General features: G+C 42.8%; 1 protein-coding gene across 1 annotated transcript in view; it reads left to right on the top strand.

The window, feature by feature from the left end:
* Nucleotides 1-12651, top strand: part of LOC128100791 (ubiquinol-cytochrome-c reductase complex assembly factor 1) — a 95096-nt gene that overhangs the window by 4808 nt on the left and 77637 nt on the right. Inside the window, exon 2 of the mRNA XM_052723423.1 lies at nucleotides 4248-4352. Within this exon, the coding sequence (XP_052579383.1) occupies nucleotides 4248-4352 (105 nt within the window). The remainder of the gene's footprint in view (nucleotides 1-4247; nucleotides 4353-12651) is intronic.

Raw genomic sequence — 12651 nt, 5'->3', positions numbered from 1 at the left:
CATTCTCTCTGTTTTTGTTTATCTGGGAAGTTTTGTTTTACCTTCCATTTTACTTTTGAGTGATAGTTTTGCTGGATATAGAAATTTTACTTTTTTTTTTTTTTTTTTTTTTTTTTAAGGCATGGTCTCACGATGTAACTTAGACTAGCCTCAGACTTGCTGGTATTCTTCTTCCTCAGGCGCTTGAGTGCTGGCATTACAGGTTATGTCCTAACATGCTCGGGCTGTGACAGTCTTTCTCATTTAACATTTTGAGGATTTCTTCCCATAGTTTTTCAGCTGCTGCAGTTTCTGGGGATAAATCAGTTCAGCATTTCTGAGGGCCCTTGTGTATGATGAGTCGCAGCAGTCAACACTGTTTTTTTCTCTCTGTGTTTCCTCTTCCTCTTTTGACAGTTTGATTATGATGTATCTTTTTTATTTATCCTACTTGAAGCTAGTTGAATTTCTTAGGTTGTAGAACAAATTTGGGAGTATTTTCTGCTGTGTGTGTGTAGATTTTATTTACTTTTATTTTATGTATGTGAATGTTCACCTGAATGTGTGCCTATGGATCATATGTGTGCAGTGCCTGTGGAGGCCAGAAAAGAGTGTTGGATCCCTTAGAACTGGAATTATGGGTGGTTGTGAGCTGTCATATAGGTGCTGGGAATAAACCCAGGTCCTCGGGAAAAGCAGCCAGTGCTCTTAACTGCTGAGACATCTCTCCAGCCCCTCCCTGATGCTTTCTGTTAGTTTGTTTTTGTTTCAAGTCTTTTTCCTGTCCCTTTATTTCCTTTTCTTCTAAGCTTCCTGACAGTGTACATATTTGTTGGTTTGATGGTACCCCATTGGTGTCTTTCTGTCCCCTTGACTGGAGAATCTCAACTGAGGTGTCTTCAGGGTCCTCAGGTCTTCATGCTCATGTCTGCTGTTGAGCTACACCCCTTTTCATTTTGGTTATTGCATTTCAATTCCAGATTAAAATTTTTTAAAATGATTCTTTTAGACACCCTCCTCTAGCTCAGGGTCGTCTAAACCCACTAGGTAGACAAGAATGACCTTGAATTTGACTCTCCTGCTTCTGTGCACCACTGTGCTTAGTTTCATGTGGGTGTCCTGGGCATCAAACCCAAGGCTTTGTGCCTGATAGGCAAGGCACTGTACCAACTGAGCCACGCCCCCAGCCCTAGAGTTTCTTATTTATCTTTCTTTATTTTTTTTACTCCCATTCAGTGGTGCTGGGGATCAAACTCTTACACAAGAACTTTACTACTGAGCACCATTTGTATATGTATTTATACATGTTCAGGTGTGTGCAGATGAGTGTGCATGTGTGGAGGTCAGAAGTCGATGTCCCGTGTTTTCCTTGAGCACTTGTCACCTTGAAAACAGGGATTCTCATGCCTTTAATGCCAGTACTTGGGAGGCAGAGGCAAGCTGATCTCTGTGAGTTCAAGGCCAGCCTGGGCTACAGAGTGAGTTCCAGGAAAGATGCAAAGCTGTACAGAGAAACCCTGTCTCCAAAAAACAAAACAAAACAAACAAACAAACAAACAAAGAACAGGGATTCTCACTGAACCTGGAGCTTGCTGATTGGCTAGACTGTTGGCCAATGAGCTCTCGAAGCTCCCCCTGTTTCTTCTCCCCGGTGGTAGGATTACAGGTATGCACTGCCAGCTTTTTATGAGGGTGCTGCCGAACGGAGCTAATCCTTTACACACCAAGAGCTTTATAGACTGAGCCATCTCTCTAGCTACTAGCCCTATTTTAAAAAACAAGTTCTTTCTTTCTTTCTTTTTTTTTTTAAAGATTTTTTTTAATATGAATGAGTATTTTTCCTGCATAGATAGGTACATCACATGCATGCCTGGTGGGATGGTTCCCCTGGGCCTGGGGTTACAGACAGTTGTGAGCTGCCATGTGGGTGCTGGGAATTGAACCTGGGTCCTCTGGAAGAGCAGCCAGTGCTCTTAACTGCTGATCCATCTCTCCAGCCCAGATAGTTTCTTTATAGAAATTAATAGTCTCTATTTGGTGAGACATTGTTCTACTCGTCACTTTTTTGTTTGCTTTTTAAATTAAAAACGACCGGGTCATCTGTGTCCCAGGCTGGTCCCTCTAAAACTGAGAATGACCTTGGGTACCTATTCTTCTGCCTCCACCTCCCAGGACCAGGATTACTGGGCTGCACTGGCATGCCAGGTAGGTGCTGGGGATCGAATCCAGCCTTCATGTGTTTATGGCACCGACTGGGCTGTATTTCCAGTCTAGATTTGCATTCACTTCCACCTGTTGTCTCCCCCCACTTTTTTTTTTTTTTTTTTGGTTTTTGGTTTTTGGAGACAGGGTTTCTCTGTGTAGCCCTGGCTGTCCTGGAACTCATTCTGTAGACCAGGCTGTCCTCCAACTCACAGAAATAAAAATATTTTTAACTACTTTGTTTGAAGTGGAGTCTGTCTAGCTCAGGCTTACTTGGAACTGATGATCCCTCTGCTTCAGCCTCCCCATTAGAGAAGTCATCAAGGATGAGTGTCACCGTTGTCCAGCTGGCTTCCCTGTTTCCTTTGGAATATAAGGTTCTGTGGATGGCCTGTTAGAAATATACATAATCTGTGAACTTGTGAGACACTTCAAAAAAGTACCTGAAGATTTAAAGTTCTAATGCCTTCCCTCAGCTCACCCCTGACCCTCCTGCCATCAAGGAAATGGGGATTGAGTTCAGCTTAATAACACAAGGTACAGTTGTGGCACTGTGATCTATCCCTAATTTAGAGAGGAGATAACCAGACCTCATAGAGTTTGTTATTTTGTGTGGTTTATGACTAGAGGAGCCAAAGCTTTCTGACTCCAAGTACATGGCTCTTTCCACGATGTACTGTTTGTTATGTGTATATGTGTATGTGAGTGTAGACACATGTCAGCGTCATACATGTGTCAGGTCTTGAGAATTGGTTCTCCCCTGTCACCTTGTGGGATCTGAGGATCGAACTCTGGTCATCTGTCCACTCATTGAACCATCTTGCCGGCCCCCAATAAGCTGTTTTGTTTTATCTATCTGTCTGTCTGTCTGTCTGTCATCTCTCTCTCTGGTACTTGCTCTGTAGACCAGGCTGGTCTTGAACTCACAGAGATCCGCCTGCCTCTGTCTCCTGAGTGCTAGGATTAAAGGCATGTGCCATCAATACCTGGCTTTTTTTTTTTCTTAATTTTTAAAAAGATGACTCCAGACCTTATTACATTTATTTATTTACTTATTTATTTTCATGTTTGTGCACAGACACATGCACATGTATGCACATGTGTAGAGGTCTGAAGAATACCCGCAGGAGTTGGCTCAGCTTCCACCATATGGGTCCAGGGCAGCAAACTCAGGCGGCATGGCAGCAAGTCGTAGTGCCAGCCCCAAATACGGTTTTATTTCTTTAAGGTTTGTTTTTTCAAATATTCATGTATATGTACATGGATGAGTACAAGTGCCAGCCGAGGCCAGAAGAGGGCATCGAATCCCCTGGACCTGGAGTTACAGACTGCTGTGAGCCCCCATGTTGGTGCTGGGAATCTATCCCCAGATCTGTTTGACAATCGGTGCTCTTAACCACTGAGTTGTCTCTCCAGCACCACCCTCCCCCGCCCCAATATGCTGTTTTAATTGGTTCAAAAATCTATCAATGGTTCGGGGTAAACTGTTCTTTTTTGATCTCGTGAACGGGCATGGGTTCTGGAGGTAGCTACCTGGCTTCCAGTATTCATCCTAAAGCTGCCATCTGTTAACTCTGGGACATTGGAAGTTGTTGATACACACAAGCAGAGCAGTAACAGTACAATTAGGTTACTCTGTGGCACTCTGGCGAGTGTGAGCTTTAAGTGATTGGCTCCTTACCCAACCAGTCCTCTGTCCGTAGAGTCAAGTCTTCACATAAACTCCTAAGTTTCAAAGTGGTTGTCATGAAAGACAAAACACTCATATCTGAACCCCAGGAGGTCTAGGAGCTCTTGCCAGGAACCAGACTTGAAGGCTGAATATGTATTTCTTCTCCTCCAACCCTTTTTGAAAAAGGGTCTCACTATGTATCCCTGGCTGGCCTGGAATTCAGTATGTAGTCCAGGCTGGCCTTAAAAGATCCTCCATTTCTGCCTCCCAAATGGAGGAATTAAAGGTATTTGCCAAATATATAATTCTTACTGTTTTACAGTGTCAACAGGTACACTCTACTCTCTACATATGGACTCTGATATAGATTCCTGACAATGTTTTTCTTTTCTAGAGGAACCAGACTAGCATCTCCCAGTGGGTTCCAATATGCAGCCAACTGGTATCAGTATCTCCTACCCAAAGACAGTGGGGCAGGACTCTCTCCAGCATTTCCCAGGTAAAGTTTGTTCTTTTGGTTGGTATGAAGCCTTATTTATGTGCAAACCACATTTTGTGATGGCAAAGCCCCAGGAGAACACAGTGAGGGTCTCTGTGATGTCAGTTCAAGACGGGTTCTCTGAGTGTCCTGTCCAGGGCGTTGCTTCTAAATACCCCAGCAGTGGAACTTAGCCTGGGATACCATGTCACAGTCTGATGGTTTTTACTGTTAGGGACCTTTTCCAGATACTCATCTTAGAGTTAATGTTTCAGTTTTCTTTTTAAAATTATTTTGTGCTACTTTTCTTTGGGTGACAAAATATTTCCTTTTCTTTATGAACATAAAATCCAAGACATAATTATTTAGGGCCTTAGTTTATCATTGACCACATGGTTTATTGCGATGTCTTTAACCTTGGGTTCTTTAAAGGGTTTTAGTTTCTTATTTTTCTCTAAGTCATATAACACTTTTTGTTTGTTTGTTTGTTTGTTTGGTTTTTTTTTTTTTTTTTTGGTTTTTTGAGACAGGGTTTCTCTGTGTAGCTTTGCGCCTTTTCCTGGATCTTGCTCTGTAGACCAGGCTGGCCTCGAACTCACAAAGATCCACCTGCCTCTGCCTCCCGAGTGCTGGGATTAAAGGCGTGCGCCACCGCCGCCCGGCTGTTTGTTTTTTGAAACAGGGTTTCTCTGTGTAGCTCTGGCTGTCCTGGTCCTCACTCTGTAGACCAGACTGGCCTCAAATTCACAGGAATCCGCCTGCCTCTGCCTCCCAAGTGCTGGAATTAAAGGTGTGCACCACCACTGTCCTGCTTAGTCATATAATACTTTAGTAATAAAGGAAATGAAATCTCCCGTGACTTCAGATCTGAAAATGTCAGTATTTTCACCTCTGCTGGTCCTCTCCCCATCTTCATGGAAATGTGTACATGTTAATTTTTCCCTTAAGTACCCTGACAGGGCTGGGGTATAGCTAGCTCAGTTCCTTGTATGCATGAGGGACTGGGTTCAGTCTCCAGCACTGAAAAAAAAAGGAAATAGTTAAGTACCTTAACAAATATCAAATATATAAAATTATATATTCTGATACCTTTTCACTTACCAGAACAGACGTTATTTATGTTTAGATAGTCTTTATTTGTTACTAAAATTGTAAATTATTTCCTTTTTTGGCATTATAGGCTCTAATTTTCTTAACATTTTTCCTTCCTCTGTATAGTCTTGGCTGTCCCAGATCTAGCTCCGTAGACCAGGCTGGCCTTGAATTCAGAGCTCCTCCTGCCTCTGCCTCCCAGTACTGGGATCAAGGGGTACACCACCACACTCAGGAGATTTTTTTTTTTCTTATTTTTAATACGGAGTTTGAGCATCCTAATTGTCAAATATAAGTGTAGTCAGCTTGCTTATTTCACTTAGTTTAGGTTCTTCTGTGTTCATACTGTAGCATGTCACAGGATTTCTGCTTGTGAGGGCTGGCCTAGTGTTCTGTATGGTTCATTGGACGTTTGGATTGTGTCCATCTCTTCTTTGTCGTGAATAATGTTACAGTAGACTCTGGTGTGCAAAGATCTCTCTGAGACCCTGCTTTTGGATATATGTCCAAACTCGATTGTTTGGTTATATGCTAATTCTCTTGACAGTTCTAGACTCATAATCATTACAGTGGTATTGCCCAGTGTTGATTTCCTCTTTCTATTGGTCTTCCATTTGTTGACTGAGGATTTATTTATTGAGACAGGATCTTATTTTATAGACCAGACTAACCTTCAACTCAGAGCTCCGCCTGCCTCTGCCTCTGTAGTGCTGGGATTAGAGGCATGTGACACCACACCCAGTTTTGTAACTGCTATTTTTCTTACTATATAAGTTCATACTGCTCGAATAAATTTAATCCTCACTCTAAAGCAAAAAACAAACAAACAAACAAAACCCCCAAAACAACAAAAAAATAAACTGCCCTAACTTACCTTCCCCAAGTTGCAACCTCTCCCTTGGTTTTAGTCTCCTCATCTATGAAGTGAAAAAATTGGCCTGTGAGACCTCTGCAGTGCCTTCCAGCCCCAGAGCTGTTCTGAGTTATTTCATTCTTCAGTTCCTTTCCTCCAAGCCAAACAACTTCAGTTCATTTTAACCTTTCCACCAGGACCTTTCCATCCTCCTTTGATCAGTCTGTGGTTCTTTTTTGGACCTCCTCCAGGTTGTCCTTCTCTTTGAACAAAGTAGAAAAAAAAATCTACCTAGTTTTTATTGAGTACTGATTCCGTGCCCAGAATGGTGTTGAGCACTGGGGCGGAGAATAAAAGGAGTCTAAGTGGGCTGTGCCCTGGTGGAGCTTACAGTTTGGCTGAACTGTGAGACACACGTACCCTCAGCATTCAGTAATTGTTTGAGTCTGTCTCTGTCCCACTCCTCCTTCCCATCATGGGACCTCTTCACTTTCAAGACCCTTTAGAGGTTATTGTTTTAATTATTTACTTATTATTTGTTGACTCATATGGCCCAGGCTGGTCTTGAATTAACCATCTGGGTGAGGATGACCTTGAACTGCTCCTATGCCTGCTTCCACCTTCTCTGAGTGCTGGCATTACAGGCCCACATCACTACACCAGCTTTGTGTAGTGCTGAGGGTGGATTCCAGGGCTTCGATGCTAGCCCAGCATCCCCAGCCCTCAAGCTTTATGGAAAGGAAAAATAAGCGTGCAATTGATTTTCAAATTTCATTTATTTCATATTGTGTGTGTGAGTGCAGGGTACCTGTGCCATAGTACTCATGGGAAAGTCACAGGACAGCTCTCAGGAGTTTAGTCTTGCCGCCTTGTAGGATCTGTATTGAACTTAGCTTATCAGGCTCTGTGCAAGGTCTTCTGCCCACTGAAGCTTCCTGCCTTCCTGTTGTGTGACATCTTACACTCTTTTCTCTTCCTTCCTTCCTTCCTTCCTTCCTTCCTTCCTTCCTTCCTTCCTTCCTTTCCTTCCTTCCTTCCTTCCTTCCTTCCTTCCTTCCTTCCTTCCTTCCTTCCTTCCTTCTTTCCTTTCTGTATGTATGTATTTATTTTTGAGACAAGGTTTCGCTTTGTAGCTCTGACTGTCCTGGAACTCACCATGTAAACCAGGCTGACCTCAAATTCAGAGTTCTGCCTGTCTCTGCTTCCTGAGTGCTGGGATCAAAGGTGTGCACTCCATGCCCAGCTTCAAAATCTTAAATTCTTTTTAGCATGGGTCTAACTGCAAGAGTTTGTCATGATAGTTGTCTGGAACAGACCTATGTTTATATTATATATTATCCATTGTAGTTTGCATATCTGTAGTTAGAGTTTTCAAGCCTGGCCCACAGTCAGGACAAATCTCTCTCACCTGCCAGCCCCACAGCTGCTCAAACCCGACCAAGTAAACATAGAGACTTATATTGCTTATAAACTGTATGGCCGTGGCAGGCTTTTTGTTAACTGTTTTTATAGTTTAAATTAATTCATTTTTATTAATCTATACCTTGTTACATGACTTGTGGCTTACCGGAATCTTCACATGCTGTTTCTCATCATGGCGGCTGGCAGTGTCTCTCTGACTCAGCCTTCCACTTCCCAGCTTTATTCTCTCCTCCTTGTCCCGCCTACACTTCCTGCCTAGCCAATGGCCAATCAGTGTTTTATTTATTGACTAATCAGCAACACATTTGCCATACAGAACATCCCACAGCACTCCCCCCCCCTTTTTTTTTTCAAAAAGGAAGGTTTTAACCTTAACAAAGTAAAATTACATATAATTTGGGAATTTGGGTGTAGCTTTTTTTACTACTTTCTGTTGGAGGGGGGCTGTATCTTATGGGGACATAAAGAAAATTTTAGAATTATGGTATAGTCCATGAGGCTGTATTGTCTGAGTCAGTTGCCTTGAAACCATTTTGGATGTTGGATCATCTGGGCCATGGTGTCATCAGAGACCTTTTAGGGGGTCTTGGCTGGTCAAACTTGATGTATCTTTTTTTTTTTTGGTTTTTTGAGACAGGGTTTCTCTGTGTAGCTTTGCGCCTTTCCTGGGACTCACTTGGTAGCCCAGGCTGGCCTCGAACTCGCAGAGATCCGCCTGGCTCTGCCTCCCGAGTGCTGGGATTAAAGGCGTGCGCCACCACCGCCCGGCACCTGATGTATCTTAATCTGAAACAAATCCATAGCCTCTGGCTTTCTGTGAGAACAAAAGCAGAGTCTCCTTTCCAAAGCAACATAGCCTTATATTTAAATTTTGAAGTCAGGGTACCTTTAAAATATATATTTTGGCATAACTCAACAGCTTTTACAATCAAATGTTTTTTTGTAGTTAAAAGTCCCAAAGACAACACAATGCAGATTCTCTGTGTAATATCTATTTTTACTTGGCTTATTTTTTATATTACCTTTACTGTTTCTTTAAAGACTTTATTTTTTAAAACTATGTATTTGTTTTTATAACTCTATATATCATCTTTTTTGTTTCTTTTAAGTCTATGGATTTTTTACACACATTGCAAACTATTACATCTGAATCTGTCTTATTGTGAATCTATTGCCTTAAACTGCAGCAGCTGTGGCTGCTGGCTCCGCCCACCTTAGCTTCCCAGCATGGCGGTGGTTTACCAGGAGCTCTGGGAGCTATTGTGGGTCTATGTTTTTATTTAAGCAGCATGTAGTCCAGAAACCTCTTTTTTTGTTTTGTACCAGTAAAGGCTAAATCCACCATGCAGCTTAATGTGCCATTTGCAGAGGTCTTATTCCCGCCATACTGTAGGTCGAGTGAGCGTGCATGCCAGGAACCCGCCATAGTAAATCAAACCGGCAGCTGTCGCTCATTTGAGAGAGACAATTAGGAACTGTTTTTAGCTCCGTTTTAGAATCTTTTTTTTCAGGTTTTAGGTGGAAACTCTTGCCCCACGTTGGGCGCCATTTGTAGTTAGAGTTTTCAAGCCTGGCCCACAGTCAGGACAAATCTCTCTCACCTGCCAGCCCCACAGCTGCTCAAACCCGACCAAGTAAACACAGAGACTTATATTGCTTACAAACTGTATGGCCGTGGCAGGCTTCTTGTTAACTGTTCTTATAGTTTAAATTAATCCATTTTCATTAATCTATACCTTGTTACATGACTCGTGACTTACCGGAATCTTCACATGCTGTTTCTCATCATGGCGGCTGGCAGTGTCTCTCTGACTCAGCCTTCCACTTCCCAGGTTTATTCTCCTCCTTGTCCCGCCTACACTTCCTGCCTAGCCAATGGCCAATCAGTGTTTTATTTATTGACTAATCAGCAACACATTTGCCATACAGAACATCCCACAGCACATATCTCTTTTACATACATGATTTGGTTTTGGTTCTCAAAACATTTGTGAGGAAGCTAGAGCTTCAGCCCATGGCCCTGTGTGCGTTCTTTTTCCTGCATCAGGTTCCTCAGCTGCCCTCTCACTTCCCTGCTTTGCCCCTTTTAGGAGGGATTTTCTGGTGATTCTGGGTCATTGTTTTCTCTTTCTGATTTCGTTGTTTATTCTGCCTATTCCAAACCTAAGTAATTTTGTATATTCTTCTCGGGATATAAGATAAACGGAGGAGAAGGCACAAATCGAAAGTGTACAGCTCAGTGAATTATTAGAGAGTGAACATACCCAGCATCCAGGTCAAGAGTAGAACAAGAACTGAGGATATTCAAGTCCGCTGGTAGAGTGCCTGCCTAATGTTTATGAAACTGTGCACAGCGGCACATAAACCAGGTGTGGTGTTGCTTGCCAGTAGTCCTACACTTGGGAAGTGGAAGCAGGAGGACCAGAAGGTTATCCTCGGCTACATAGTGCATTTGAGGCTAGCCTGGGCTACATGAGACTGTGTCTCACAACAAAACACATTACCAAGATTGCAGAAGTCTCGTCGAGTAGTGGTGGCACAAATCTTTAATCCCAGCACTCAGGAGGCAAAGGTAGGCAGATCTCTGTGAGTTCGAGGACAGCCTGGTCTGCAAAGCAAGTTCTAGGACAGCTAGGACTGTTACACAGAGAAACTCTGTCTTGAAAAACAAAACAAACAAACAAACAGATTGCAGAAGTCTCTTTGATTCCCCATTAGCCACTACCCCAGCCAAGGTTAGCAGATCTTTACTTTGTATTCTGTAGATTCATTTGCCTTTTAAACATCTGTTAGGCAGTCTCTTGTGTTTGTCTGCTATCATTCAGCCTTGTTTGAGAGATTTAATAAATCTGTTCTTTGTAGTGATGGTTGACTAATTCTCACATGGTATGTACTTTTTTGATCCTGGGGCTTGAGTGCACAGTATTTTATTATATGGCTATGCCTTGATTCGTCAAGTCCTTCTGCTGATGGTTGTTTGGGTTAGGTCTCCTTGGGGCCTTACATGACACTACTACTGTGAGTGTGTGCAATGGCTTCTGTTTTGTAAGATGTAGGATTCCAAGCCTTCCTTGCTAGACATTAATCTTAACTAGATACTACCAAATACTGTTCCAAGTGGCGCTTGCACGCTGTCCTCTTCCAAGCAGTGTGTCAGCCTTCTGGATGCCCTCCATCCTTCCTGACACTGCAGTGTTTTACTTCCGCTGAGTGACATTTTCAGTGTGCTACGTGGTTCTGTTTTTTTATGTTAAATTATTTTTTTGTTTTCTTTTCTTTGTAAGACTATGAGCTCCCAGAGGACACAGATTTATTTCTATCCCAAAACCTGTATGAGGGCTGGCATATCTTGAGCATTTAATAGAGCTTGGATAAATGAAGCATGTATCTATGATGTATATGTGGTCAAAGATGGTGGGGGTGGGTAATCAAATAATTATTGTGCAAATGGAGGATTTGTTTTGTCAACAACTATTTACATGTCTTCTTTCTATCATGTATCTTTTTGACAGTGGTGATGGAAAATAAGCAACTACTTCAGTAAACATATAATTATACTTCAGTAAATATATAAATATAATGAGTACCATGGAGGAACTGAATAGGCTACTGTTAGGCAGAGAATAATGGGATGTAAAGAACCGTTTTTTGACAAGGTAGTTAGGGAAGGCCTCTTGGAGGACTGGGGTGTAGCTCAGTTGGTGCTTCTCTAGTACACACCAAGTCCTGCATTTGGTCCCCAGCACCCATGAGGTCGGGCAGTGTAGTCCAGGCCTGTTATTTCAGCACTTGGGAGGTGGAAGCTGGAAGAGTCAAGATTATCCTCAGCTACAGAGTGAGTTCAGGGAGAGGCTAGACCTCATGAGACCCTGCCTCAAAAAAAACAAAACAAAAGGAAAACCAGCAAGAAAACAAAAACCAAAAGAAGAGAGAGAAGGTCTCTTTGAAAAAGTAATATTTGAGTTATTAGGGGCAGTTTTGTTTGTTGGTGTCTCTTCAGTTTGAAAAGATGAAAAATTGAGGTGTTCAAAGACCCTTTTTGAAGGAAGCAAAGGCAGGGAGAGTGGTCTGCAAAGTAAATGCGTGTTTATAGATGAGCAGAGGAGTGGGAGGCTGGGTGTTGCCCTGGTGCTTTGCAGTTCAGTAAAGCCCAGTAGAAGGAGTCTGTGACCACTGTGGAGCTATGGGGACAGAGAAAGGTGTCTAAGCTACACCAGCAGAGGAGAAGCCCAGGACAGAGAAAGGTGTCTAAGCTACACCAGCAGAGGAGAAGCCCAGGACAGAGAAAGGTGTCTAAGCTACACCAGCAGAGGAGAAGCCCAGGACAGAGAAAGGTGTCTAAGCTAACACCAGCAGAGGAGAAGCCCAGGACAGAGAAGGGTGTCTAAGCTACACCAGCAGAGGAGAAGCCCAGCGTCCTTGCTCAGGCTGCACTCACTGCATTCTTGGAGGCGGTTGAAGTGCTTTGTGCTCTAGATGGGCCATTACACTGATGTATGTGATGTCATGGGAGGTGTTCTGTGTTTAGTCTGTATTTCACAAAGCCTGCTTGGTACTTGAGAATTAAAGCATAAGTGTCCTGGGACTGCAGAGGAGTTCTGACTAATCTTTTAATATCCTTGTTTGGAAAGAAATACAAGTAGTACTATTCCACAATGAGAAAGTATTTTTCCCTTTATTAAGATGAAACAGCAAAATCATTGTTAATTCCATTTATCCCTCCTCTTTTTAGAATAAACCAGAATTGAAGGATTACCCCTCTACTCCCCTCGCCCTCCTTTTTTGAGACTGTCCTGGGTAGAACTCACTTTGTAGACCAGGCTGGCCTCAAACTCAGAGATCCACCTGCCTCTGCCTCCTGAGTGCTGGGATTAAATTAAAGACATGTGCCTCCATGCCCAGCACCTACAACCCCCTTCTAATTAATTTAAAGCAATTAAAACATTACTGGGA

This window comes from Peromyscus californicus, unplaced genomic scaffold (genome assembly GCF_007827085.1).
Source record: "Peromyscus californicus insignis strain IS unplaced genomic scaffold, ASM782708v3 Scaffold_7__1_contigs__length_154581171, whole genome shotgun sequence".
Taxonomy (NCBI): Eukaryota; Metazoa; Chordata; class Mammalia; order Rodentia; family Cricetidae; genus Peromyscus; species Peromyscus californicus.
This window is presented reverse-complemented; position numbering and strand designations above follow the sequence as displayed.